Source organism: Perca fluviatilis, chromosome 16, assembly GCF_010015445.1.
Source record: "Perca fluviatilis chromosome 16, GENO_Pfluv_1.0, whole genome shotgun sequence".
In the NCBI taxonomy this organism is placed as follows: Eukaryota; Metazoa; Chordata; class Actinopteri; order Perciformes; family Percidae; genus Perca; species Perca fluviatilis.
The window spans coordinates 3,737,300-3,764,412 of NC_053127.1; the positions used below are offsets into that span (position 1 = coordinate 3,737,300).

The 27,113-nt window shown below is 44.8% G+C and overlaps 3 protein-coding genes across 7 annotated transcripts in view; all 3 read left to right on the plus strand.

The window, feature by feature from the left end:
* Positions 1-27,113, plus strand: part of LOC120543671 — a 620,163-nt gene that overhangs the window by 249,553 nt on the left and 343,497 nt on the right. The gene's annotated exons all lie outside the window — the stretch shown is intronic.
* On the plus strand, positions 20,409-21,617 carry LOC120543680 (odorant receptor 131-2-like). Its single transcript, XM_039776839.1, has one exon. It carries the CDS (start codon positions 20,540-20,542, stop codon positions 21,500-21,502), a length of 963 nt encoding a protein of 320 aa, XP_039632773.1. The 5' UTR covers positions 20,409-20,539; the 3' UTR covers positions 21,503-21,617.
* Positions 24,786-27,113, plus strand: part of nup98 (nucleoporin 98 and 96 precursor) — a 43,218-nt gene continuing 40,890 nt past the window's right edge. For all 4 annotated transcript variants that reach the window (XM_039776816.1, XM_039776818.1, XM_039776817.1 and 1 more), the window contains exons 1-2: positions 24,786-24,966; positions 26,581-26,690. In XM_039776816.1, coding sequence (XP_039632750.1) covers positions 26,612-26,690 — 79 coding nt within the window. In that variant the 5' untranslated portion in view covers positions 24,786-24,966; positions 26,581-26,611. The remainder of the gene's footprint in view (positions 24,967-26,580; positions 26,691-27,113) is intronic.

The following is a 27,113-nucleotide window of genomic DNA, read 5'->3' on the forward strand; positions in this document are numbered from 1 at the left end:
TAACCCCTAACCCTAAAGAAGTGAGAGAGCAGTTATGTTAGGATGGAATTAATAACGTTGATAGTGATATGTCAATTAAATATAATTTGTGTTACAACCTGGTACATTAATGAAGTCAAATAGCACCATAGACCACCATCTACAGTTCTACATTTCCGCCTTGACATTAAAGTATTATAACTTGTACAGCATTGCACTGTCTCTCCCTACAAGCTTTAAACCTGGCTTGACTCATTCCCATAGAGAGGGGTACTGATTTAGTTATTTTGGGATACTATGTTATGTTTCCAAGCTGATATTCACTTTGAGAAGTGGTTCTCTTTAGGCAGAGATTGTTTTTTTCATGTTCTAGTTCTGTTGTCTCTTACACTGTACAATACATGTTCATTCTGCTTTACACTTCAGCAGACATCCCATGAGTGTTAGTTTTCATTTGATACCATTTTTATGTATATGGTCCTTGTGGTTGTGGATATATTCAACATTTATTGTTGGCATGTCGTGTTAAAAAAATTCTGCTTGACAACCACCCTAATATCTTACCTATGGGTGTCTTCTAACTAAAAAAATAGGGTGACAGCTTGTACCAAAACATGTCCGCAAAAGTCTTAACGAGAGCCCTTTTCAGAATTGGCCCCCTGACTAGTAACCTAACTGCTTAAGCTTACAATGTCCGTAATCCTTGCTGATGTTCACGATGCATCCTTATCTATTAGAGCTAACGTTTTAGCCTAAGCTAACATGACTAATGATACCAGATTACACTTATTTGTGGCATGTGTAACTTGGGCTTTTAGTAGGATATGACACAATCACATTAACGTTAACATTAATACACCATGTCATGAATCATTATTTCATCATTATTATTATATGAATCTTACAATAGTTACAAATAACAGTAAACTGTTTTTAAAGTTGCTAAGCCAATATTAAGCAAAATAGTAATAACAATAATGGCAATACAATATCAAATATCAATAATAAAAATACCATAAATATACAAATCAATACTCTAAGAGTGAATTAATTATTTAAGTGTAAGACCAACAGATAAGTCTTGAGACCCCTCTTGAAGGATCCAAAACAATCACATGAATGCACAAAACTAGGCAACTCATATCAAAGAATGCACGCATATTTAAGAGGACTGTCTGCAGGGAATGTGTCTGACCAATCATGGTGGTTCCAGCCCTGGTTGAACTAGTGCATGAAGAGTAATATCTGCCAGTAAAATCTGGATGGCTAACAATTTTCTTCAGTTAAATGATAACAAAACTGAAGTTATTGTCTTTGGCCCCTCAATATCCAAAACTGCCATCCCTGCCGACCTTGCCTACTCTCTGGCTAATGCGCTATGTACAGCACTTTGGTCAGCGCGAGCTGTTTTTAAATAAGTCCTATAAAAATAAACTTTACTTACTTACTTACTTACAGTGTGAAATTATATAATTTGCTTGTGGAGCATGTTTTATCGCACTCCCGAGATATAAAATAATCCTGATGCCATACGGACGTGTGATGGTGTCACATGAAATGGGTGTGAAGACAGAGCTCATATACAGTATATAAGTGTTGACAAACCTTACAGACCAGCTCTGCTCACATGGAAGCAAGCACAGACCCTTAACCTGCTAACTGTCGAGAGGGGAAAATGTACGTGAACGATTTTAGATTTTTCAGGTGAACTCAATAGGCATGTCTGCTGACGTTGGATATTAGTTGTCGTGGAAATACAATCTGGAAGAAATTCATTGTGTTCAATAGGTGACTGTCTTAACATGTCGTATACAGATCAGTCTGTGACCAATGTCACTGATGAACAGCAGTCTCAGGGGTTACTGGAAATATTGTTATTCTCTACTGTGACTACAGTGCCGTGTTGTGTATTTCTCTACATTAATGGGACCATGTTATTCACCTTGAGGAGTAAAACTGTTTTTCGTGAGACTTATCGTTACATTCTTCTGTTTAACCTCCTTTTTGCAGACACTGTACTGATTGCACTGGGTCAAGTACTATACATACTGGCTGTTTCTAAACTAAGGCTAACATATCCTTTATGTGGTGTTCTCAATATGCTCGCTGATCTCACAAATGAAGTCTCTCCTCTCACACTGGTGGTGATGTCTCTGGAGAGATGTGTAGCTGTGTGCTACCCACTGAGGCACTCTACCATCATCACCATCAGAAACACAGAAGTGGCTATCATTGTGGTTTGGGTCTTCTGTTTACTAAATACACTCATACGAGTTATTTTACTGTTAGATTTTCCATTTAAAGACCTAGAGAGCCTGGAAATGAAAGAGTTTTGCTCTCACGTATCCATGTTTCTTGGCCGGATGTCTGATAATTATGATAAAGTGTACACTTGTGTTCTGTTTGTATCAGCGGGTGTGGCAGTCATATCATCCTATATTGGTGTGATGATAGCAGCCAGGTCAGCCTCCACAGACAAAGCTTCAGCACGAAAGGCTCGTAACACACTGCTGCTGCATCTGGGGCAGCTGGCCCTCAGTCTCTCTTCAACCATTTATAGCCCCATCCTCATAGCTCTTTCTAGAATTGTAAGAAGGATAGTATTTGTGCGTGCCTATAGTGTTTTATATGTGTGTATTTTCATCTTGCCCAGATGTCTGAGTTCTCTAATTTATGGCATAAGAGATCAGACCATCAGACCTGTCCTCATAAACCGTCTATTATGTTGTCGACTGAAACTCTCAGCCAAGGCTAAGGTCTCACCCTAGACTTCATGAAAAGGATCAAGCTTTGTATTTGCTTGTAAATGTAGTCTTAACAACCCAAGAAGAAGCATATCATTGATTTAGTAAGAAACTAATTGAAAACCCCTGTAGTTTCCCAGTAGTATTTTTCAAACCTAGACCCTGATTTCCTATTTATTACATGTAATGTATAAGTGAGTAATGTGGACAAAAATCATTAACATTGGTCCAGTATTGAGCGAGAACGCTGTAACCGGCAGCCCCAATCGGCCAGCAATGTAATCAAATGCAAATGCTCACCTTTAATTTCCCCAGTTCTACGTCTTATTTCAGTGGCGTCAGCAGTCGTGATCCTGTACCCACCCTGCGTACATTTTCTTGTTTATGCACCTCTGTTGTTGTTGTTGTTACCAGGGTTGGATTTTACCGGGGATTGAGAGCTCTGTTTTTTTGTGACACACTGCAGTTTAATCTTGTCTCTGACTCATAGTGGAACGTTACAGTGAGCATGTGTATACCGAACTGTCAATAAATGTATCTGCAAATCCAAAGTGACACACAAACTGGACATCAGTTTATTTATAGCCCAGAAAACGCATCTGAAACAAGTTCACACGCTCGCCTCTCAGTTGCTTATTTAGATAAGCCTATATTATTTTTGTTGAAAATCACTACAGCTATGACTACATTTTTTTGACCATCTGTGAAAGTATTGTGTGAAAATGTGTGTGTGTGCTTCTGTGTAAGTGGCTGCTTGTGGTGTAATTGGCCTTCTACATGACTCTTCATATGAGTTACTGAATGAGAGGTTCTTCAACATACTCTGCAATAGAATCCTGCTGGTGCCACTGTCTTGTTTAGTCCTGAAAATTATAGCAATCTTGCTGCCATCAAAGATTGGATTGCCTTTAAACTTCTGCAAATAAATATTGATAAAAAACATAGTTCTGGTTATCAATCGTGATCATGTGGACCACTGACAACTAGTTTCAAACTCATAACTTTCAGCCAGAAATGTAGACTTTTAGGCATATTTTTGTTTCTTTTTTTTAAAGATTTTTGCCTTATTTTGATAGTTTAGAGACATGGGGTGTTTCTCAATCTCAAGAATGCAAAGAACGGACTTGTGTTCTTGTGGAGAATGTTCTTGCTGGTTGTTCTTGGAAGAATGAACCCGCAAGTTCACAAGCACAGAAAATGCTGTTAACAGTTTTAGACGATGTGTTCTTCCTGTAATTGCTCAACACTCCCAGCACAGAGGCTACCTGCAGGGCTCCAAAATACCAGCTAGAAATAAAAACCACAACAATATAACCACTTTGTATTAAAACAATCCCCGGACAAGAAAACCTCATAATGCTACAACTATTGCAATAATATTGAAAAATAAAACTAATTGAGCTTTAATTTTATTGTTTATGGTTTAGCTCAAACACCCCTTACTTATTAAAAAGAGTGGAACGTGATCCCTACTATTATTAGTGTATGATTTTAAGTAAGTTTAAATAAAAAAAATAAGTAGGCATATGCACTGGTGTGTCCTGTGTGTTCCTATTAGTGTTTTGTGGAATTATCATTTCTATATTATTGTAGTGCACTGTATATGCCCAGGGAGATGGAAATTAGCAATTCAAATTATAAAGGTTAGTGTCTCCCCTTTAGTCTACATAACATGTCATAGCATGTTATCACTTTATGTACAACTGTTTATTTATCATACAGACTGAAACTCAACTTCTAATAAATCAGAAAACAAATACACCAAAAAAAACACGCGGTGTGTGTGTGTGTGTGTGTGTGTCTGTGTGTGTGCTTGTGGAGTTTAACTCAGCAAACAGAGAAACAAACACAGACTAGGAGTAACGATTAACAAAGTGTTTTAATGACAGTTCAGTTCTTTTGGTGACCAAGGAATGCAAACACGGGGTAGGTCGGCTCCGGGCTAGATAGAGGCTGGGGCAGGCAGCCAGAGGAATGTCCAAAACGTTCTTGCAGCTATCCAAATGAGATGGTTGGAGTGAAGGAGTGAGTTGAGCTGGCGACACGGCACACCACAGCAGCAGCTCTCGCGGTGTAGGTCTGAGCAGGAACAAAAAAAACAGGTCGTTAGCAAAAAACACAAGGTAATAACTCGAAGACAAAACTAACTGATTGAGTTCAACTTGGGAGCCTAGTTACCACACTGGTAAGTGCAACGATATGGCACCGAGGAGAGCCAAGCCCAGGAATATATACTGCAGGGTTGGTGAGTGGAATTGCCAGCAGCTGCGCAGAGAGGTAGATCTCCAGCCACGCCCTTTGACCTACTTCCAGGAGAGTCCATCAAACACACAGACACAATAGTTCTTTTCTGCCCTACTCAGGGTGCAGCTGTAGTAGGCCACAACCCACTCCCCATCTCCAGGCTGTTGGGACGGAACAGCACCAATCCCCACATTGCTGGCATCAGTGTCCACGATTAAGGGTTGCTGGGCATTGGGGTAGGCCAGGATGGGGGCTTAATGAGGGACGCCCTGAGTCAAGTGAAGGCTGCAGCACATGCATCATCCCAGATGAACGGGTGGCCGAGGTCAGTCAGGCGGTTGAGTGGGCTGGCGATGGTGGCAAAGTCTCGGACAAAACGGCGGTAGTATGATGCCAGACCCAGGAAGCTCTTTGGTTCGCTGGCATTGGCAGGGGTTGGCCAACCCCGGACAGCAGCCACCTTTTCCGGGTCAGTGGCAACACCAGCAATGTTGATCACATGACCCAGAAACTTTGGCTCCCTCGTCAGCAGGCAACACTTTGTAGGGTTTAGCCGCAGCCCGGCCTGACAGATAGCATTAAAGCCCTCATGCAGGTTGGACAGTGCTTTGTCGAAGCTGTTGGCGTGCACCAGCAGATCATCGAGGTACATGACACAATAACTCCGGGGCACGTCTACCAACACCCTCTCCATCAGTTGTTCAAATGTAGCCGGGAAATTGCAGAGCCCGAACGGCATGACGCGGAACTGCCACAGTCACTGCCCAATTGTGAAGGTAGTTTTTGGTCTTGCTTCTGGGGCTAGTTCTCCCTGCCCCAGAAGCAAGACCAAAGACTACCGGTCGAGGGAGCTGAACCAGCTGGACCCTGTGATGTAGTCCAGAGCATCATCGATGCAAGGAAGTGGATTAGAGTCCTTCTTGGTGACGCTATTAAGGTGTCAGTAGTCCACACAGAACCGCCAACTTCCGTTCTTCTTCTTCACCAGGACGACTGGCGCTGCCCACGGACTGTTGGAGGGCTCAATTATCCCAGCGGCAGCCATCTCCCGGATCTTATCCTCTGCCACCTGACGCTTACTGAGGGCCAGCTGGTGGGGACGCAGTCGGATGAGCTGGGCATCACGGGTCTCAATTGCATGCTGGACCAGCCCTGTCTGCCTGCAGTCTTCATCCCTGGCAGCAAAGATATCCATATAGTCATCAAGGAGGTGTTTCAACAGGAGGTGCTGCTGCGGGTCAAAACCGTCGCTGCTGTGTTGCCACAGGTCGTGCATGGCCTCCGCCAACTCAGTCAGGGACGGGATGGCCGGCTCTTCGGTTGGGACAGGAGCAAGCTGTGGCTGGGCAGGGCCGCTGATGGTGGGAGTGCTGATCATAGGCATGCTGGTAGTGGTCGTGCTGGTAGTTGGCGTGCTGGTTGTGGCCGTGTTGATGGTGGGCGTGCTGGTGGGCGGTGGCACACAGAGTCTTGGTGCCCGCTTGACAGCGGCTGCTGGATGATCAGCCCGTTGGGCTCTGGGCCTCTTCTTCCCCGACGGCACCGAAGTGCAATGGTCTCTGTGCCAAGAGTGATGACAGCCCTTGCAACATTGACACAGGCACCCCAGCTGGTCAGCAAGTCCAGCCCAATAATGCACGGGTCCTGAATGTAGGCTAGCCAGAACTTGTGTGACAGCTCCTGGTTCCCAGCTCGGACTTCAGTAGCTTTGTTTCCGCTCATGCCAGCAGTTTCCCCTGTCACCAGGGAAATGGTGGACCCCGTGTCAATTATGGCCCAGCAGGGTCGGTTGTCAAGATGGCAGTGCAGGTACAGCCCTTTGGCGTGGCCTAAACAGCCAAAGAGCATGCATCGGCCTTGGAGTAGAAGCTGGAGCGGTGGTCCCCTCATTAGACCACTCCGCTGTAGTTTTCCGCTGGCTGGATGGCAGTGGATTTTGGAGTTGGTGCTGGGTAGTTGCGAGCTCTGTGGCCAGGCTCGCCACACCGGTAACAACAGTCGGTCTTTCGGGCTGGTGGTGGGCGAGCAAGGCAGACTTCTTCAGCCTCCTCCTCACAGTCAGCCATCCTTATGTGTGGTTGGAAGGTGGAGGTTTTCTGCTAGGCAGGCTGTGCAGAGTATCACCTCAGCTTGTTAAGCTTCGCGGATGGCTTCGTTGAGGGTCATGGGCCGGGCAAGGCGAACATGCAGGCGCAGGTGCTCCGGCATGAGACCTTGCAGGAAGGTATGAAGAGCCAGTTCCTCTTGAGCTGCTGCATTGAACTGTGGGTTTCCTTGTTGAGTGTGTAGCCGAACATCTGCAGCAAAGGTGCCCAGGCTCTCCCCCTCTGCTCAGTGAAAAGTCTCTGCCCAAATCGCCTCTCCAGTGCTGTCGTCAGGGCTTGAAGGTCCCGTTGCTCTGCTGGGGCTAGGTCAAGGAGCACCTGCAGTGCCTTTCCTTCCAATGCGAGCGCCAGATGTACAGCAGCTTCCTCATCACCCCAACCGTGCCATGTTACTGGTCTGACTTGAGAGAGGAATGGCTTTAAGGGTGTCATCCCGTTGTACTCGGGCAGCTTGGCTGGGGTCCCAGGCACAGCTGAGGGGTAATGTACTCTTTGTAAGGGGGGAAGTGGTGATGGCTCATAGGCAGCAGGGGGGGAGACAGGCAGTAGATTGGCATCTATCATCTGAGAGTATCACTGACAGGGGCACTCCAAACCACTAGGGGGCGATGGCGTGCCGCGCTGAAACCGTCAGGGCATGTAGTGGTATTCCCGGCCTCTAGAGAGTGCTGGTATGCCGCGCTGAAACCGTCCGGGCGTGTAGCGGCAGTTCCGGCCTCTAGGGGGCGTTGGCAAGCCGCGCTAGTGTGCGATAATACTCCCGGCCTCCAGGGGGCAATGTTGCGGCACGCTGGAGCCGTCAGGGAGGGTTGGGAGGAGTCTTTCCTCGTCAGCGTTAAAGCGGTCCAGGCTGCGACGGGTCAGCTTGATGGCTCTCTCCATTGACTGGATTTTGGCTCCCATTTGTTGTACAATCTCTTCAACTGTTTCTTCCATTTTTACGACGTGCTCAATCCCACTTCTGACACCAATGTAGCGAGGTACGTGGAAGAAGTCGGAGAGCCAGAGATATAGAACTCTGTGGAAGTTTATTCAACCGCTACACACACCTACCCCAGTGTTTCAGTCATGGTAACCCAACACACAAAACATTATCAAGACTAAATCCTAGGTAACGTAAATGTATTACAAAAACACTAACAGAACATCACTTAAACAACACTAATAACCTGGTCCCATGATCCCTTGCCCTGCCATGCAGAACAGTCAACACAACTAGGATATTGACCTAAACTGGTAATATATATATATATATATATATAAATCTTGGAGGCAGTTTTTGCATCTCCATTACATGCAGTCGTGCAAAATAGTTGTTTTTTTATTCACTCACTGAGAGGAAGCCTCTCTTTTGCAGGAACACCCTGATCATATTCACACAGTTCGACATTCATACCTGGAAGCTTCCCAGTACAACCACAGTCTGATCTGCTGGCCACTGAGCAACTCCACTGGAGCGGTTGGGTTAAGGGCCTTACTCAAGCCACTGCTTTCCACCGGTGGCGGACTTGTGTACATCGAGGCCAGGGTACTACAGATGAAAAACAGCCTTTCGGCTAATTATGGCATTTTTACCGATGTATAATTATGCATTTTATTAATTTGCACTGTCCCCTTCGTAAATAAACTGACTAAATTGAATTGTTGGACTGTGCAAACACAGCGTCCCTCTTTCATTCCTTCAACCAGCTTCTTCAAAAGGTCGCCTCATATCCAAAAACCTGTTGACATCCAAGTCTTTGGTAGTTTAAAAGTAGCTGTGTTTCTGTTTCTTTTCTTTTACACTTGCAGCTGCCAGTTCACTCTTGATTGTTGAACTAGTGCATGAAGAGTGATATCTGCCAGTGTGAAACAATATACTTTGCTTGTGGAGCATTTTTTATCACACATGAGATATGACATAAACCTGATGCCATACGGACATGTGATGGTGTCACATGAAATGGGTGTAAATACAGAGCTCCAATACAGTATATAAGTGTTGACAAACCTTACAGACCAGCTTTGCTCACATGGAAGCAAGCACAGACCCTTAATCTGCTAACTGTCGAGAGGGGAAAATGTATGTGGACGATTTTAGATTTTTCATGTGAACTCAATAGGCATGTCTGCTGACATTGGATCTTAGTTGTTGGAAGAAATTAATTGTGTTCAATAGGTGACTGTCTTAACATGTCGTATGTAAATCAGTCTCTGACCAATGTCACTGCTGAACAACAGTCTCAGGGGTTACTGGAAAGATTGATATTTTCCACTCTGACTACAGTGCCGTGTTGTGTGTTTCTCTACATTAATGGGACCATGTTATTCACCTTGAGGAGTAAAACTGTTTTTCGTGAGACTTCCCGTTACATTCTTCTGTTTATCCTTCTTTTTGCAGACACTGTACAGATGGCACTGAGCCAATTCCTATACATACTGGCTGTTTCTAAACTAAGGCTAACATATCCTTTATGTGGTGTTCTCACCATGCTCGCTGATCTCACAAATGAAATCTCTCCCCTCACACTGGTGGTGATGTCTCTGGAGAGATATGTAGCTGTGTGCTACCCACTGAGGCACTCTACCCTCATCACCATCAGAAACACAGAAGTGGCTATCATTGTGGTTTGGGTTTTCAGTTCACTAAATACACTCATACGAGTTATTTTACTGTTAGATTTTCCATTTAAAGATCTAGAGAGCCTGGAGATGAAAGATTTTTGCTCTCACATAGCCATGTTTCTTGGCCGGATGTCTGATAATTATGATAAAGTGTACACTTGTGTTCTGTTTGTATCAGCGGGTGTGGCAATCACTTCCTCCTATATTGGTGTGATGATAGCAGCTAGGTCAGCCTCCACAGACAAAGCTTCAGCACAAAAGGCTCGTAACACACTGCTGTTGCATCTGGGGCAGCTGGGCCTCAGTCTCTCTTCAACCATTTACAGCCCCATCCTCATAGCTCTTTCTAGAATTGTAACAAGGATAGTATTTGTGCGTGTCTTTAATGTTTTAAATGTTTGTATTATCCTCTTGCCCAGATGTCTGAGTTCTCTCATTTATGGCATAAGAGATCAAACAATCAGACCTGTCCTCATGAACCATTTATGTTGTCGACTGAAACTCTCAGTCATCTCAGCCAAGGCTAAGGTCTCACCCTAGACTTCATGAAAAGGATCAAGCTTTGTATTTGCTTGTAAATGTAGTCTTAACAACCGAAGAAGAAGCTTATCCTTGATTTAGCAAGAAACAAATTGAAAAATCCTGTAGTTTCCCAGTAGTATTTTTCAAACCTAGACCCTGATTCCCTATGTATTGCATGTAATGTATAAGTGAATAATGTGGACATTGGTCCAGTATTGAGCAAGAACGCTGTAACTGGCAGCCCCATTCGGCCAGCAATGTAATCAAAAAACCTTTAATTTCCCCAGTTCTACGTCTTATTTCAGTGGCATCAGCAGTCGTGATCCTGTACGCACCCTGCATACATTTTTTTTATTTATGCACCTCTGTTGTTGTTGTTGTTAACAGGTTTGGATTTTACCGGGGATTGAGAGCTCTGTTTTTTTGTGACACACTGCAACACATCTGTAGGTTTTCTCTGCACTGTTTTGAGTGGTTTATAAAACGGGTCAATCTGAGAACTTTAATCTTGTCTCCGACTCGTAGTGGAACATTACAGTGAGCATGTGTATGCCGAACTGTCAATAAATGGATCTGCAAATCTAAACTTACAAACAAACTGGACATTAGTTTATTTATAGCCCAGAAAATGCATCTGAAACAAGTTCACACGCTCGCCTCTCAGTTGCTTACTTAGATAAGCCTATATTATTTTTGTTGAAAATCACTACAGTTATGACTACATTTTTTTTGACCATCTGTGAAACTGTGTGTGTGTGCGCGCGCTTCTGTGTAAGTGGCTGCTTGTGGTGTAATTGGCCTTCTACATGACTCTTCATATGAGTTACTGAATGAGAGGTTCTTCAACATACTCTGCAATAGAATCCTGCCGGTGCCACTGTCTTGTTTAGTCCTGAAAATAATAGCAATCTTGCTGCCATCAAAGACTGGATGGCTTCTAACTTTCTGCAAATAAATATTGATAAAAACCATAGTTCTGGTTATTGATCGTGATCATGTGGACCACTGACAACTAGTTTAAAACTCATAACATTCAGCCAGAAATGTAGCCGTTTAGGCATATTTTTGTTTCTTTTTTTTAAAGATTTTTGCCTTTTTTTCGATAGTTCAGAGACAGAGACTGGAAATGGTGAGAGAAAGAGAGAGAGAGGGTTATTACAGCCTGGAAACCAGACAAATCTGTGAGCTCATGTTTCTTTTGCTCTGACAGATACGTCCAACCCCCCCTCGCATTCAGATATTTCCAGCCAGCCAGGCCATGGCCAGACCAATCACAACCTCTCACATGGGGCCAGTGTAGGAAGTAAAAATTTATTTGGAAGGTGGAAACTTTTGCTGGCGCATAAAAAATATTAATAAAGTAGTTGTTTTGTAATTTGAAATAAACAGCCCAAATTAAAATGTCGACAGTAATCATCACCTTGTGCCAACATGAATAAATAAAGAATATACCACTACTTCTACTATATATATACTGTCTATATATACTGTGTCTCTGTCCTAACCAGCAGCGCCAGATGCCGCTCACAAAGTGGTTTGTATGCAGGTTTCTGCCTAAAAGGACGTTTTTCCTCGCCACTGTTGCACCAAATGCTTGCTTGTGGGAAATTGTTGGGTCATTGTAAATTATGGGGTCTAGACGTCACTGTGAAGTGTCTTGAGATAACTCTTGTTATGATTTGATACTATAAATAAAATTTAATTGAATTGACTATACCCTAGCTGTTATCTGTGCATTTATATGTAACAGATCTTTTTGTGAGTTTGTGTGAGTATATGTTAGAGACAGAAATTGAGATTTAATAGATAAATAGATAGAGAGATAGATAGGTAGAAGAAGTAGTAGGAAGTAGTAGTAGGTAGAAGTCGAAGAGCCACAGATATAGAACTCTGTGGAAATGTATTCAACCACTACACACACTCAATACACAGAGGTCATCAACTTACTCCCAGTGTTTCAGTCATGGTAACCCAAGACATTATCAAGACTAAAACCTAGGTAACGTAAATGTATAACAAAAACACTAATAGAACATAATTTACCCACTTAAACTAAACACTTAAACAACACTAATAACCTAGTCCCATAATCCTTTGCACTGCCGTGCAGAACAGTCAACACAACGACATCCTGCCGGCCGTTACATAGCCCCCATCTGAGGGGTCAGTCGTCCTCGGAGACCCCATCAACCAAAACATAGTCCCTCAAATGTCCAGGACGCCGTCTCTGACGAGCAGGTCTCCCAGGACTCACAGGGAACGCAACTGGGGGGACACACAACTGGGGGGGGGTCCCACCCAGGTTGAGGTGTGTAGTGCTGCCATCCTCAACCCCACTGTCCACAGGTGGAGCAAGAGGACGGTATGGTGCGAGTCTTTCTTGGTGTAGCACCACCATTCGTCCCCTGCAAGGCATGCGCAACCGGTACACCACCTCTGACAGCCGACTCTCGCCGGGCCCCTGCCAGTGACTGCAAAGCTTAGGAGAAACCCCCTTCTTACAGACAGAGCAATACACCCATACCTTCTCCCCTGGCTTGAAGACTTTTCCCCAACAACGTGTGTCATAGGCCTTTTTCTGCTGCAACCCTGAGTTGGCTTGGGCCTGGCGCGTGTAGTCATGTACCACCTTTAGGCATTCTTTCAGCCTACGGTAGTAGTCCATTTCTTTTCCTCCAGCAATCTCCGGCTCAGGAGGGGCCCCGAACACCAAGTCCACCGGTGTATGCAGTTCACGTCCAAACATGAGGGTAGCAGGTGTGCACTGACTGGACTCCTGGACAGCAGTCCGGTAGGACCTCAAGACCAGGGGCAGGTGGCGATCCCAGTCCCGCTGATGTTGGCTGGTCAGGATTGCGAGCTGAGTGGCTAGGGTACGGTTAAACCGTTCCACCAGCTCATCACTTTGAGGGTGAAGAGGTCTAGTCCTCGTCTTGCTCACCCCTAATTTCTGGCAATGAAGACAAAAACATGGGACTCAAACATGGGACTCAAAATTCCTCCCTTGATCACAGTGGAGCTCAGTGGGGACCCCGAAGCGGGTGAACATCTCCTCAACCAGCTTCTCCGCTGTCGTGGTGGCGCTCTGATCTTGGATTGCATACGTCTCAGGGCACTTTGTGTAGTAGTCCATGGCTACGATGATGTAATGGTTCCCCGAGTCTGTGACAGGGAAGGGCCCCAGAATGTCCACTCCCACTTGCTCCATTGGGGCCCCCACCAATTACTGCTGCAGAGGTGCATGGGAGTGCTGGGTAGGTTCCTTCCGGGGGGTGCAGGGCTCACAGCAATGCACATGTAGCTCCACATCTTGTCAACAACCAGGCCAGTAGAATCTACCCCTGAGGCGTTCAAGGGTCTTGGCATTTCCGTAGTGCCCCACCCACCGCCGCGCCGTGGACAACCTGAAGGACTTGGGGACGGAGTTCACGGGGCACCAGTAGCTGCCAGATGTCATTTCCCTGTCCGGGAGCCTGCCACCTCCAGTACATCAGCCCATCATGGAGTTTGAAGTTTCCCCACTGGGAGTGGTAGGCCTGTACCTCAGGCCCCAGTGCCGACACCTCTGACCATTTGGGTCGACGTCCTGTCTCCAGCCAACCCCCCACCAGTGCCAAGTTCCCGTCCGCCTCCTGCTGCTGTCTCAGGTGTTGTGTTGTCAGTAGGAGCCATCCCGCCTTATCACTGGCAGTCTTGGCAGTCGGCACTGTTGGCACCGTTTGGTCCTGTGCCTCTTGCCGCAGGCGGTAGCGACACTCCAATGCCGCACAGCAACGTTGGGAGAGTGTGTCGGCGTTGCCATGTTGTCGCCCCGCCCGGTGCTGGATGTCAAAGTCTTACTCCTGCAGGGCCTCCAGCCAGCGGGCCACCTGGCCCTCGGGATGCTTAAAGTTCAGGAGCCAGGTAAGAGAAGCATGATCAATGCGAATGACGAAGTGGCTGCCATGCAAATACGGCCAAACCTGCCTGGACCACGGCCAGCAGCTCACGTTGTGTGATGCAATAGTTATTTTCTGCGGCTGTAGTAGGCCACAACACACTCCCCATCTCCAGGCTGTTGGGACAGAAAAGCACCAATCCCTACATTGCTGGCATCGGTGTCCACGATGAAGGGTTGCTGGGCATTGGGGTAAGCCAGGATGGGGGCTTCAGTAAGGGACACCCTGAGTAGAGTGAAGGCTGCAGCACATGCATCATCCAAGATGAATGGGCGACCCACGTCAGTCAGGCGGTTGGGTGGGCTGGCAATGGTGGCAAAGTCTCGGACAAAACGGCAGTAGTATGATGCCAGACCCAGGAAGCTCTTTAATTCGCTGGCATTGGCAGGGGTTGGCCAATCCCGGATGGCAGCCACCTTTTCCGGGTCAGTGGCAACACCAGAAGCGTTGACCACATGACCCAGAAACTTTGTCTCCCTCGTCAGCAGGCAACACTCTGTAGGGTTTAGCCGCAGCCCGGCCTGACGGATAGCAGTAAAGACCTCATGCAGGTTGGACAGTGCTTTGTCGAAGCTGTTGGCGTGCACCAGCAGATCATCGAGGTACATGACACAACGACTTCAGGGCATGTCTGCCAACACCCTCTCCATCAGTTGTTCAAATGTAGCCGGGGCATTGCAGAGCCCGAATGGCATGACGGGGAACTGCCACAGTCACTGCCCAATGGTCAAGGACCGTCTTTGGTCTTGCTTCTGGGGCCAGTTCTACCTGCCAGTGCCACTGCGCAGGTGGCAACAGCTGTACCCTGTGATGTAGTCCAGAGCATCATCGGTGCGGGGAAGTGCATCAGAGTCCTTCTTGGTGATGCTATTAATGCATCATTACTACACACAGAACTGCCAACTTCCATTCTTCTTCCTCACCAGGACAACTGGCATTGCCCACGGACTCAATTATCCCAGCGGCAGCCATCTCCCGGATCTTATCCTCTGCCACCTGACGCTTAGTGAGGGCTAGCCGGTGGGGACGCAGTCAGATGAGCTGGTCATCACCAGTCTCAATAGCATGCTGGACCAGCCCTGTCTGCCTGCAGTCTTCATCCCTGGCAGCAAAGATATCCATATAGTCATCAAGGAGGCGTTTCAACTGGAGGCGCTGCTGCGGGTCGAAACCATCGCCGATGCGTTGACACAGGTCGTGCATGGCCTCCGCCAACTCGACGGACGGCCGGCTCTTCGGTAGGGACAGGAGCAAGCTTTGGCTGGGCAGGGCCGCTGATGGTGGGAGTGCTGATGGTAGGCATGCTGGTAGTTGGCGTGCTGATGGTGGGCGTGCTGGTGGGCAGTGGCACACAGAGTCTTGGTGCCCGCTTAACAGCGGCTGCCGGATGATCAGCCCGTTGGGCTCTGGGCCTCTTCTTCCTCTGACCGCACCGAAGTGCAATGGTCTCTGTGCCAAGAGTGATGACAGCCCTTGCAACATTGACACAGGCACCCCAGCTGGTCAACAAGTCCAGCCCAATAATGCACAGGTCCTGGATGTAGGCTAGCCAGAACTTGTGTGACAGCTCCTGGTTCCCAGCTCGGACTTGCAGTAGCTTTGTTCCACTCATGCCAGCAGTTTACCCTGTCACTGTCATCAGCTTGATATCAGTTGGTGACCATGTCACAGGAACTGGGCCGGTGGTACCTGGAAGGACGCCCGGTCGCACCATAGAAATGGTGGACCCCGTGTCAATTAGGGCCCAGCAGGGTTGGTTGTCAAGATGGTAGTGCAGGTACAGCCCTTTGGCGGGGCCTAAATGGCCAACCCGTGTGCATCGGCCTTGGAGGGGGGGTAGAAGCTGGAGCGGTGGTCCCCTTAGTAGACCACTCTGCTGTAGTTTTCCGCCGGCTGGATGGCAGTGGATTTTGGAGGTGGTGCTGGCGCAGTTGCGAGCTCTGAGGCCAGGCTCGCCACACTGGTAACAACAGTCGGTCTTTCAGGGTGGGCGATGTCTTGGTGGTGGTGGGCGAGCAAGGCAGACTTCTTCAGCCTTCTTCTCACAGTCAGCCATCCTTACGTGTGGTTGGATGGTGGAGGTTTTCTGCTGGGCAGGCTGTGCAGAGAGTATCACCTCAGCTTGTTCAGCTTCGCGGATGGCTTCGTTGAGGGTCATGGGCCGGGCGAGGCGAACATGCAGGCGCAGCCGCTCTGGCATGAGACCTTGCAGGAAGGCATGAAGAGCCAGTTCCTCTTGAGCTGTTGCATTGAACTGTGGGTATCCTTGTTGAGTGTGTAGCCGAACATCTGCAGCAAAAGTGCCCAGGCTCTTCCCCTCTTGGCGGCAGCGATTGACTAGTTGCTCTCTGCTCTGCTCAGTGAAAAGTCTCTGCCCAATTCGCCTCTCCAGTGCTGTCGTCAGGGCTTGAAGGTCCCGTTGCTCTGCTGGGGCTAGGTCAGGGAGCACCTGCAGCGCCTTTCCTTCCAATACCAGTGTCAGATGTACAGCAGCTTCCTCATCACCCCAACCGCTGTGCTATGTTGCTAGTCTGACTTGGGAGAGGAATGGCTTAAGGGTGTCATCTTGTTGTACTGGGGCAGCTTGGCTGGGGTCCTAGGCCCAGCTGAGGGGTAATGTACTCTTTGTAAGGGGGCAGGTGGTGATGGCTTATAGGCAGCAGGGGCGGTGAAAGGCAGTAGATTGGCAACTGTCATCTGCAACAGAGTATCACTGACAGGGGCACTCCCAACCTCTAGGGGGCGATGGCGTGGCATGCTGACACTGTCAGGGCGTGTAGTGGTACTCCCGGCCTGCAGGGGGCGATGGCGTGGTGCGCTGAAATTGTCTGGGTGTGTAGCAGCAGTCCCGGCCTCTAGGGGTGTTGGCGTGCTGCGCTGGAACCGTCTGGGCGTGCAATAATACTCCCAGCCTCCAGGGGGCAATGTTGCGGCACACTGGAACCGTCAGGGAGGGTCTGGAGGAGTCTTTCCTCGTCAGCGTTGAAGCGGTCCAGGCTGCGACGGGTCAGCTTGGTGGCTCTCTCCATCGACTGGATTTCGGCTTCCATTTGTTGTACCATCTCTTCATCTGTTTCTTCCATTTTTACGACGTGCTCAATCCCACTTCTGGCACCAATGTAGCGAGCTACGTAGGGCTGGGTACCGAACGTCGATACTTTTATGGTATCGAAAAAAATATTCCAATCCTATGAGTATCGAAAAATTCTTTATCTTTCGGTGCCAAATTTCGGTTCCAAAAGCGTCTTAGCGTGTAAGCGCAAGCTTATCTGTCCTCTCTGCATACTAACACAGAGCGGAGCTCCGACCGACACACACACACACACACACACACACACACACACACATACGCACACGGAGAGGTGCGGACGGAGTAAACTGTCTGCAGTTTTGTTGAAGTCACAGAGAGTCACGGTTGGTTTCAAGTGTGGTTACAGTTTTTTAAAACTTCACGCAGACAGCGTTTGCTGCGATATGATATTGATGGCGAGCCGAAAGCGGTCGCGGTGCTGTTGACGTTCCACTTCCTCTTACAAGCAGCCACAACGGTGGTTTCTCTGCCCTAATGACTGACTGACAGGCTGAGCTTGCAAGGCAAGGCACTTTTATTAATGTTACTCTGAGTGAGCAGTTTTACCAGATTTTTTTAAATTTGATAACTGTTTTGATTCACAATTAAGGTGGAAATAAAAGCTTTGTGTTTAATGTATTTTTGTTGATGTTGAAATGGATTTTAAAACATATGGTATCGAAAAAAGTATTGTTAGGAATCGGTATCGAAACTGAGGTATCGAAATTGGCACCGGATCGAAAGATTCTGAACGATACCCAGCCCTAGAGCTACGTGGGAGAAGTTGAAGACCCAGAGATATAGAACTCTGTGGAAGTTTATTCAACCGCTACACACACTCAATACACAGAGGTCATCAACCCACCCCAGTGTTTCAGTCACAGTAACCCAACAAATGTAAATAAACATGAACACATTATCAAGACTAAAACCTAGGTAACGTAACAAAAACACTAACAGAACATCATTTACCCACTTAAACTAAACACTTAAATAACACTAATAACCTAGTCCCATGATCCTTTGCCATGCCGTGCAAAACAGTCAACACAACGGCATCCTGCTGGCGGTTACAATACTTTATTCATCGGAGGGAAATTTTAGGCATCCAGTAACTTAGACAACCATAACACAACGAATGGAATGGATATAAAATGATGGCTTAGATTAGGATATTGACCTAAACTGGTAAATATATATATATATTTTTTAGAAATCTTGGAGGCAGTTTTTGCATCTCCATTACATGCAGTCGTGCAAAATAGAATTGCTCTATTCATTACATTACATTACATGTCATTTAGCTGACGCTTTTATCCAAAGTGACTTACAATTAAGTGCTTTCAACTGTGAAGGTACAAACTCCAGACAACAAGTAGTAAGTGCAAGTACATTAGCTTTAACCCTTTAAGCGCCAAAGTCGCAAAATTTCGACAGGACGCGGTACTGAATCAAACAGCTGTTTTCTCTGAATAGAGCGTTGTATGTCATTCATACTCCCCTCCACTAGTTGGCAGACATCCTGTACTTAGACCTTAGCTCAGAAATACATCATGCTTCAATGCAAAATGTTCGAGGAAATCCCATCCAAACTTGACTTTTTTTGTCAAAAGCGACTAGCGACTTTTTCTGGTGTTATTGGAAACTTTTGTGGTGTTTGGAGACTCGTGAAAGCACGTATCACTCTACAATTACTGTGCTCAACGAGCAGCGGGTGCTGCCGTGAGCCCCTCCCCAGTCCAAAAAAAAAATTTAAAAACGCCTACTGTTTACATGAGTTTTGTGGCGTAGTAATTGTTCTAGTTTACGACTGTTGGCTTACAATTTACTTTTTCCCTGTTCATGTGATATGTGGACAACATAACAAATGGATGGAGGGGGGTAAATCTGATGAAATAAATTCAACTCTCTCTCAAAATATCAGGTATTTCATGGAATTTACATAATCCAATATGGCCGCCGCGATATGACGTCATAATATGCAAATTAGATGGAAAAATGTACTCCCTAGATAAACGTTAGGTCATTCTGAATATTTGTTTCATTTATACTTTGTCTCAATCTCAAACCATTTTCAAGCCAGAGCCTTCTGAAATTTAGGTGTCAAAACCTAGTATTTTTAAAAATAAAACCCGGCGCCTTAAGGGTTAAATAAGCAAAGCTACAAAGAGACATGAAAGTTTTTTGTTTTTTTTATCCGAGGTGTAGTCGGAAGAGATGGGTTTTTAGCCTTCGGCGGAAGATGTGTAGGCTGTCAGCCATCCTGATGTCGATGGGGAGCTCGTTCCACCATTTGGGAGCCAGGACAGTGAACAGTCTGAATTTCGTTGAGTGATTAGTTCTCCCTCGCTTATTCGGGGAAGGTTCACTGAAAGGAAGCCTCTCTTTTGCAGGAACACCCTGATCATATTCACACAGTTCCACATTCATACCTGGAAGCTGCCCAGTACAACCCCAGTCTGATCTGCTGGGAGCTGCCCAGTACAACCACAGTCTGATCTGCTGGCCACTGAGCAGCTCCACTGGAGCGGTGGGGATTAAGGGCCTTGCTCAACGGCACCTCAGTGGTGGTAATGAGGGAGGGACAAGCGCTGCTCTTTCACTTTCCCCACCCAGATTTACCTTGCTTCTCTAACCTTTAGGCCACCACTGCTTTCTACCATTGGTGGACTTGTGTACATCGAGGCCAGGGTACTACAGATGAAAAACAGCCTTTTGGCTAATTATGGCATTTTTACCCATGTATAATTATGCATTTTATTAATTTGCACTGTCCCCTTCTTAAATAAACTAAATTGAATTGTTGGACTATGCGAACACAGAGTACCTCTTTCATTACTTCAACCAGCTTCTTGAAAAGGTCACCTCATATCCAAAAACCTGTTGTCTTTGATAATGTTTAAAAGTAGTAGTGTTTCTTTTCTTTTGCGCTTGCAGCTGCCAGTTCACTCTCGATTGTTGAACTAGTGCATGAAGAGTGATATCTGCCAGTGTGAAATTATATAATTTGCTTGTTGAGCATGTTTTATCGCACGCGTGAGATATGACATAATCCTGACGCCATACGGACGTGATGGTGTCACATGAAATGGGCGTGAAGACAGAGCTCATATACAGTATATAAGTGTTGACAAACCTTACAGACCAGCTTTGCTCACATGGAAGCAAGCACAGACCCTTAACCTGCTAACTGTCGAGAGGGGAAAATGTACGTGGATGATTTTAGATTTTTCATGTGGACTCAATAGGCATGTCTACTGAAGTTGGATCTTAGTTGTCGTGGAAATACAATCTGGAAGAAATTCATTGTGTTCAATAGGTGACTGTCTTAACATGTCATATGCAAATCGGTCTCTGACCAATGTCACTGCTGAACAGCAGTATCAGGGGTTACTGGAAAGATTGTTATTCTCCACTGTGACTACAGTGCCGTGTTGTGTGTTTCTCTACATTAATGGGACCCTGTTATTCACCTTGAGGAGTAAAACCGTTTTTCGTGAGACTTCCCGTTACATTCTTCTGTTTATCCTCCTTTTTGCAGACACTGTACAGATGGCATTGAGTCAGTTACTTTACATAGTGGCTGCTTGTAAACTAAAGCTGACATATCCTTTATGTGGTGTTCTCACCATGTTCGCTGATCTCACAAATGAAATCTCGCCTCTCACACTGGTGGTGATGTCTCTGGAGAGATATGTAGCTGTGTGCTACCCACTGAGGCACTCTACCATCATCACCATCAGAAACACAGAAGTGGCTATCATTGTGGTTTGGGTCTTCTGTTTACTAAATACACTCATACGAGTTATTTTACTGTTAGATTTTCCATTTAAAGACCTAGAAAGCCTGGAGATGAAAGATTTTTGCTCTCACATATCCATGTTTCTTGGCCCAATGTCTGATAATTATGATAAAGTGTACACTTGTGTTCTGTTTGTATCAGCGGGTGTGGCAGTCATATCATCCTATATTGGTGTGATGATAGCAGCTAGGTCAGCCTCCACAGACAAAGCTTCAGCTCTAAAGGCTCGTAACACACTGCTGTTGCATCTGGGGCAGCTGGGCCTCAGTCTCTCCTCAACCATTTACAGCCCCATCATCATAGCTCTTTCGAGAATTGTAACAAGGATAGTATTTGTGCGTGCCCAGAATGTTTTATATGTGTGTATTTTCATCTTGCCCAGATGTCTGAGTTCTCTCATTTATGGCATAAGAGATCAGACAATCAGACCTGTCCTCATGAACCATTTATGTTGTCGACTGAAACTCTCAGCCAAGGCTAAGGTCTCACCCTAGACTTCATGAAATTGATCAAGCTTTGTATTTGCTTGTAAATGTAGTCTTAACAACCCCAGAAGAAGCATATCCTTGATTTAGCAAGAAACAAATTGAAAACTCCTGTAGTTTCCCAGGATTATTTGTATTTCTGTATGCAGGTTTCTGCCTAAAAGGAAGTTTTTCCTCGCCACTGACTGCATCTCCATTACATGCAGTCGTGCAAAATAGAATCTTTTTTTTTTAATTCAGGGAAGGTTCACTGAGAAGATTCTCTTTTGCAGGAACACCCTGATCACATTCACACAGTTCCACATTCATACCTGGAAGCCTTGCTCAAGGGCACCTCAGTTGTGGTAATGAGGGAGGGACAAGCGCTGCTCTTTCAATTTCCCCACCCAGATTGTATCCTGTTGGTCTGGGGATAGAACCCACAACCTCGCTTCTCTAACCTTTAGGCCACCACTGCTTTCCACCGGTAGCGGACTTGTGTACATCGAGGCCAGGGTACTACAGATGAAAAACAGCCTTTTGGCTAATTATGGCATTTTTACCCATGTATAATTATGCATTTTATTAATTTGCACTGTCCCCTTCTTAAATAAACTGACTAAATTGAATTGTTTGACTATGCGAACACAGAGTCCCTCTTTCATTCCTTCAACCAGCTTCTTGAAAAGGTCACCTCATATCCAAAAACCTGTTGATATCCAAGTCTTTGGTAATGTTTAAAAGTATCTGTGTTTCTCCTTCTTTTCTTTTGGCCATGCATCTCTACTGCAGCCCTGCAAACTGTCAGCTGGTTGGTTTGTGTACAACAACCATAGCGACGCACAGAGCTGACCATAAACTGTCACAAACTGCAGTAAAAACCCTGAAGGAGACGCTTGTTCTGAATGCGCTGTATACATGTTCAAATAATGCTTCTGAAACCTGAATAACACAGACATCCCCCAAGTCTTAGTCGAAAATGTTACATTTGGATAAAGGCCTCATTCTGAATACAGTGAGGCACTCTTCCTTTGTCACAATCAGAAAACAGCAGTGGAAATTATTGTGGTTTGGAAACCTGGAGAGCCTGGAAAAGAAAACTTATTGTGGTACATTTGTAATGTGTCTTGGCCCAATGTCTGATAATTATGATAAAGTGTACACTTGTTTTCTCTTTGTATCAGCTGGTGTGGCAGTTATGTGATGATGGCAGCCAGGTCAGCCTCCACAGACAAAGCTCGTAACACACTGCTGCTACATCTGGTGCAGCTGGGCCTCAGTCTCTTATCAACTATGCACAACTCGTTAATTGTAGCCATCTCAAAAGTTGTTACGAGGATAGTGCTTGTGCAGATCCAGAATCTTTTTTATGTGCTTATCATCATTCTCCCTAGGTGTCTGAGTGCTCTGATCTATGGAGTCAGAGACAAGACCATCAGATCTGCTTTTGTTTACCATTTATGTTGTCGACTGAAACTCTGTCTTCACAGCCAAGGCTGAAGTTTTACCCTAAGATACATGGAATTAATTAAACTTCATAAGCTTAATTTTCACAGTTATGCTGATGACACACACCTGTATATTTTATTGAACCCAAGTGACTAAACCCTTTGTCATCTAAAAACAGGTTTGGCTGCAGTAAACAAGCGGATGCAGCAACAACTATCTTAAATTAAATGGTGAGAAAACAGGAATTGAATTAGTTTGTTCACAAACGAAAAGAGACATAGATCTCACAAAACTTGGCAATTTGGCCCCAAAACTCTGGCCATTCTTCTAGACTCAAACTCACTAAAGCAGCTTTCTTTCATTAAAGAAATATTATAAAGGTACAGTCGTTTCATCCCATGAAAATGCAGAAAAACTGCATTTATTTCAAGTCGATTGGTTTACTTTAATGATCTATTTACCGTTTTTTCAAAACAATCAATTGACAAACAGAAGAACTTTGCTGACAGGCTTTCAACTACAACAAGAAAGAGAGTTTCAGCTCCCAGCTTCTTTTAGGATAGATTTAAAATTTCTTTACTTGTCTATAAGGCTCTAAATGGTTTGGGACCAGCCTACATTACTACTTATTTGTCATTTTATAATCCTTCATTTCATCTTAAACCCTCTGCTGCTGTTTTTTTAAATGCAAACAATCACACAAATAAAGAAATCGGCCCTTTTTTTAACTATGCACCAAAACTATAGAATTCCCTACAGAAGAATATAAGAGATAAAGTGGTGTAGTCTAATGTATTGTGGTGGGTATACTGTATATATATATATATATATATATATATATATATATATATATATATATATATATAAACTATATAGTTTTGTGGTTTCTCACTTTGTTTTAAAGCAGCTACACTCGCTAAACTTGACTTCAACTGGTTTGACACGTTGCCGGTTGTCTCACTGCTACACTCATCTGCCTGCAGGAGATAAGAGCCTGGATGGATTACACAAGCTGCCCCCGTCTCTGGCCCCCCATACTCAACACCGCCAACTGCATCCAAAACACACCTTAACCCTCCTGTTGACCTCGGGTCAAAATTGACCCATTTACAAAAACTTTCTATATCAGAACTATGACAAAAGAACTTTGAAAAAACTGACAAATTTTGGAAAAGCTACAAAAACGAAGGAAAAAAAATCAACAGAAACATCTTTCTTTCTTTTTTTAAAGCTGAGAAAAGTGACCAAAGAAATCTGAAAAAGTGACAAAAAACATTGCCAAAGGTGACAAAAATTAAATCGACAAAAGTGTAGAAAGAAAACAACAAAATGTTGACATTTCGACTCAGAAAAACACAAAGTTGCACGGTCGACGGGACGACAACACAAGGGTTAAACCAAACTTACCCATCCTCTAATCAATAAATAATAATAACTTTATTCATACAGCACTTTTAAAAACAGAGTTTAGAAAGTTAGGAAATGTATGTACCTCAAAGTAAAAGTAAAGAGGAGTAGAAGTTTCCTGTCACTGTCAGCGTTTTACTATTTTAGCTGAAGTTTCTTGATTAATATTAGTGCTGCAGTAACGTGTATGTTGTATTATACTGCTGTAGTTGAGAAAAAGGAGAATATTTCCGTCTGAAATGTAGTGGAGTAGAAGCATAAACCAGCGGAAAATTGAATATTCAAGTAAAGTACAAATACCTTAAATTTGTACTTAAATACAGACTTGAGTAAATGTACTTAATTACATTTCACTACTGCCTATAATTCAATAAATAGCTTAGAGTTTCTGTATTGATATCAGAAGGCCCCAGTGCAGTACTCGGAACGTTGTCGTGATGACATAAGACGTATGAAAGTGCGTAGTGACGTAACGGCTTCTGGTCGACAGTTTTCCCTCCTCGTTGACAAAGCTATCCGGCTAACGCCGATGTTTAGCTAAAGATACTTTTATCGTTTAACATTTTGGACTCCGTGGCGTCAACGCAGTTGGAGGGAGGTCGACAAAGAACCGAACATCCATAACAACGTTGACAAAGGTAAATGTTCGTGAAAGTAACCACTGTTCTTTGTCTGTCTTGCTTTTGTTTTGCTAACGTTTACATAGCAGTTAGCGGCAGAGCTAGCTAGCTAAGGTTAGCAAGCTAACATTAGCTTGACGCACGTAACTTTAAACTAACAACCGTCCGCAACACGGCGAATGTCCAATGAGTTTCATGTTATGTTGACTCAAAAGCTACCCATTAATAAGGTAGAGGTGACTTGTTGGTGCGGTTAGTTAATAATGTTAGAGCGAACGTGTTAGCTAGCTGACGCGGAAATTATGCTATTGGTACGTCAACGTACGTTACGTACTTAGCTAGCTGTTGCTATTGGTACGCCAACGTGAACCTTAGCTAGATGTTGCTAGGTGTGTTGATTTGGTTTATTACTGGTCCTTTCTGGCCCTGACTCGCTAAGTGACGCGTGTGGTTTAAACTGGTTTAAACTAACCCAACCAGCTGGGCCTGACGTAATTTTATTTAAAATTGACGGCGCTAACTAACGTAAAGGCACAACCCGGTTTGCTGCACGTGGAGCTGGAAGTCAGGCGAAAAGGATCCCAACTTGATTTTGAAACTGCAAAGCACAAAGTCTAGGTACCCGACCTTAACTATTTCCATGTTCTGATACTTTATACGTGTATTCCATTACATCTCAGACGTACATATTGTACTTTTTACTCTAATGTTTTTATCGGACAGCTTTTAGTTACTTCTCATATTAGTTTTTCATCCCCTCCCGGTCCAGTAGAAACTATGTATCTCCAGATGGTTTCATGTTGAATTCTTTCCTTTCCGTTCTCCTTAAGCTAAATTAAACCTTTTAAAAAGCCTCCTGGATCAGCTGAAAACGTCATTGCAAAGCTGAAAACTGATCATTTTCAGACAAGGGTATGAATGCAGGACTTTAACTCGTAACAGAGTATTTTTACAGTGTGGTATTTGTACTTTTACTGCAGTAAAAGATCTGAATACTTCCACTTTTGGTAGCTGCAATACAGCTGCACCTTTCACACTTAGGTCTGAAGGTTGGCCCAGTCAGATATGTACAGCATCTGTGATTCTTGAATTTTTTTTAAAGTATTTTGTATTAATAGGTTCAATAGTGTTTTGTGTCATATTAGTGGAGAGAGAGAGAAGTGTGCATCTGTTGTGACAGGACTATTTGGATAGCTTCTCTACACCTCCAGCTCTAACAAGAGTTTTCCCAAACTCCACTTAACTTGGTGGGTTTTTTTGCACTTGGAGGCAACTTCATTTCCCGGAGAAAGAAAAGAGACGGAGGGACTGAGGAAAACAGCCACCTGTTCCACAAACTCGCGGGCAGTCATTGCTTGTTTGGTGTTTTAAAACTTTCTTGTGACAGATAAAGGCAGTGATTTTTACTGTTTCCTGTACAGGACTCTCACACCGCCTCAAAACAGACTAACAAATGTGATCGCCGGTTACATGACTCGCCACCACAGTGTGATGTCTGGTTGAATTTCTCCAAACGTTTGCTTTGTAATAATCAAATGAACACTGCAAACAGCTCAATGTCCTTCCTCTCTGTTGTATTTCTATGATTTTAAACAGTTCATTAAGTGGATATTTGTTTTTGTCTCTGTACAGAAGACTTATGCGGTCCCGCTAGCAGTGCAAGATGTTCAACAAGTCATTTGGAACTCCCTTCGGTGGAGGGACAGGAGGGTTTGGCACAGCATCGACCTTTGGACAGCAAAGTAAGTCGTTTTTATTTACTCATTTGATTCATTAAAACTCTGGGAGGCCGGAGAACATTGTGGTTAGGGCTGCATAATAATCAAAACTTAGAGTTACTGACTTCATTATTCTCTTAAGGCTCAGATATACTAGCTTTTTAACAATGCACGTAGACAAGCGGTGACGAAAACCTTATTGTTTACATACTTGCCTGTTTACTTTGCGTGTAGCTAGAGCACATGTGTCAAACTCAAGGCCCGCGGGCAAATCTGGCCCCTTGTAGATTTAGATCCGGCCCGTATATCAATTTGGGTTCACAATAAATTTTGGCCCGCCTAGTTGTGCGCCAAACCAAAAACACAGAAAAGTGTTTTTTAAACTAATTACGTGACATTCAAAGCAGAATGTCAGATTTGCCGACTCAGAAATTCCCCCAGAAGGAA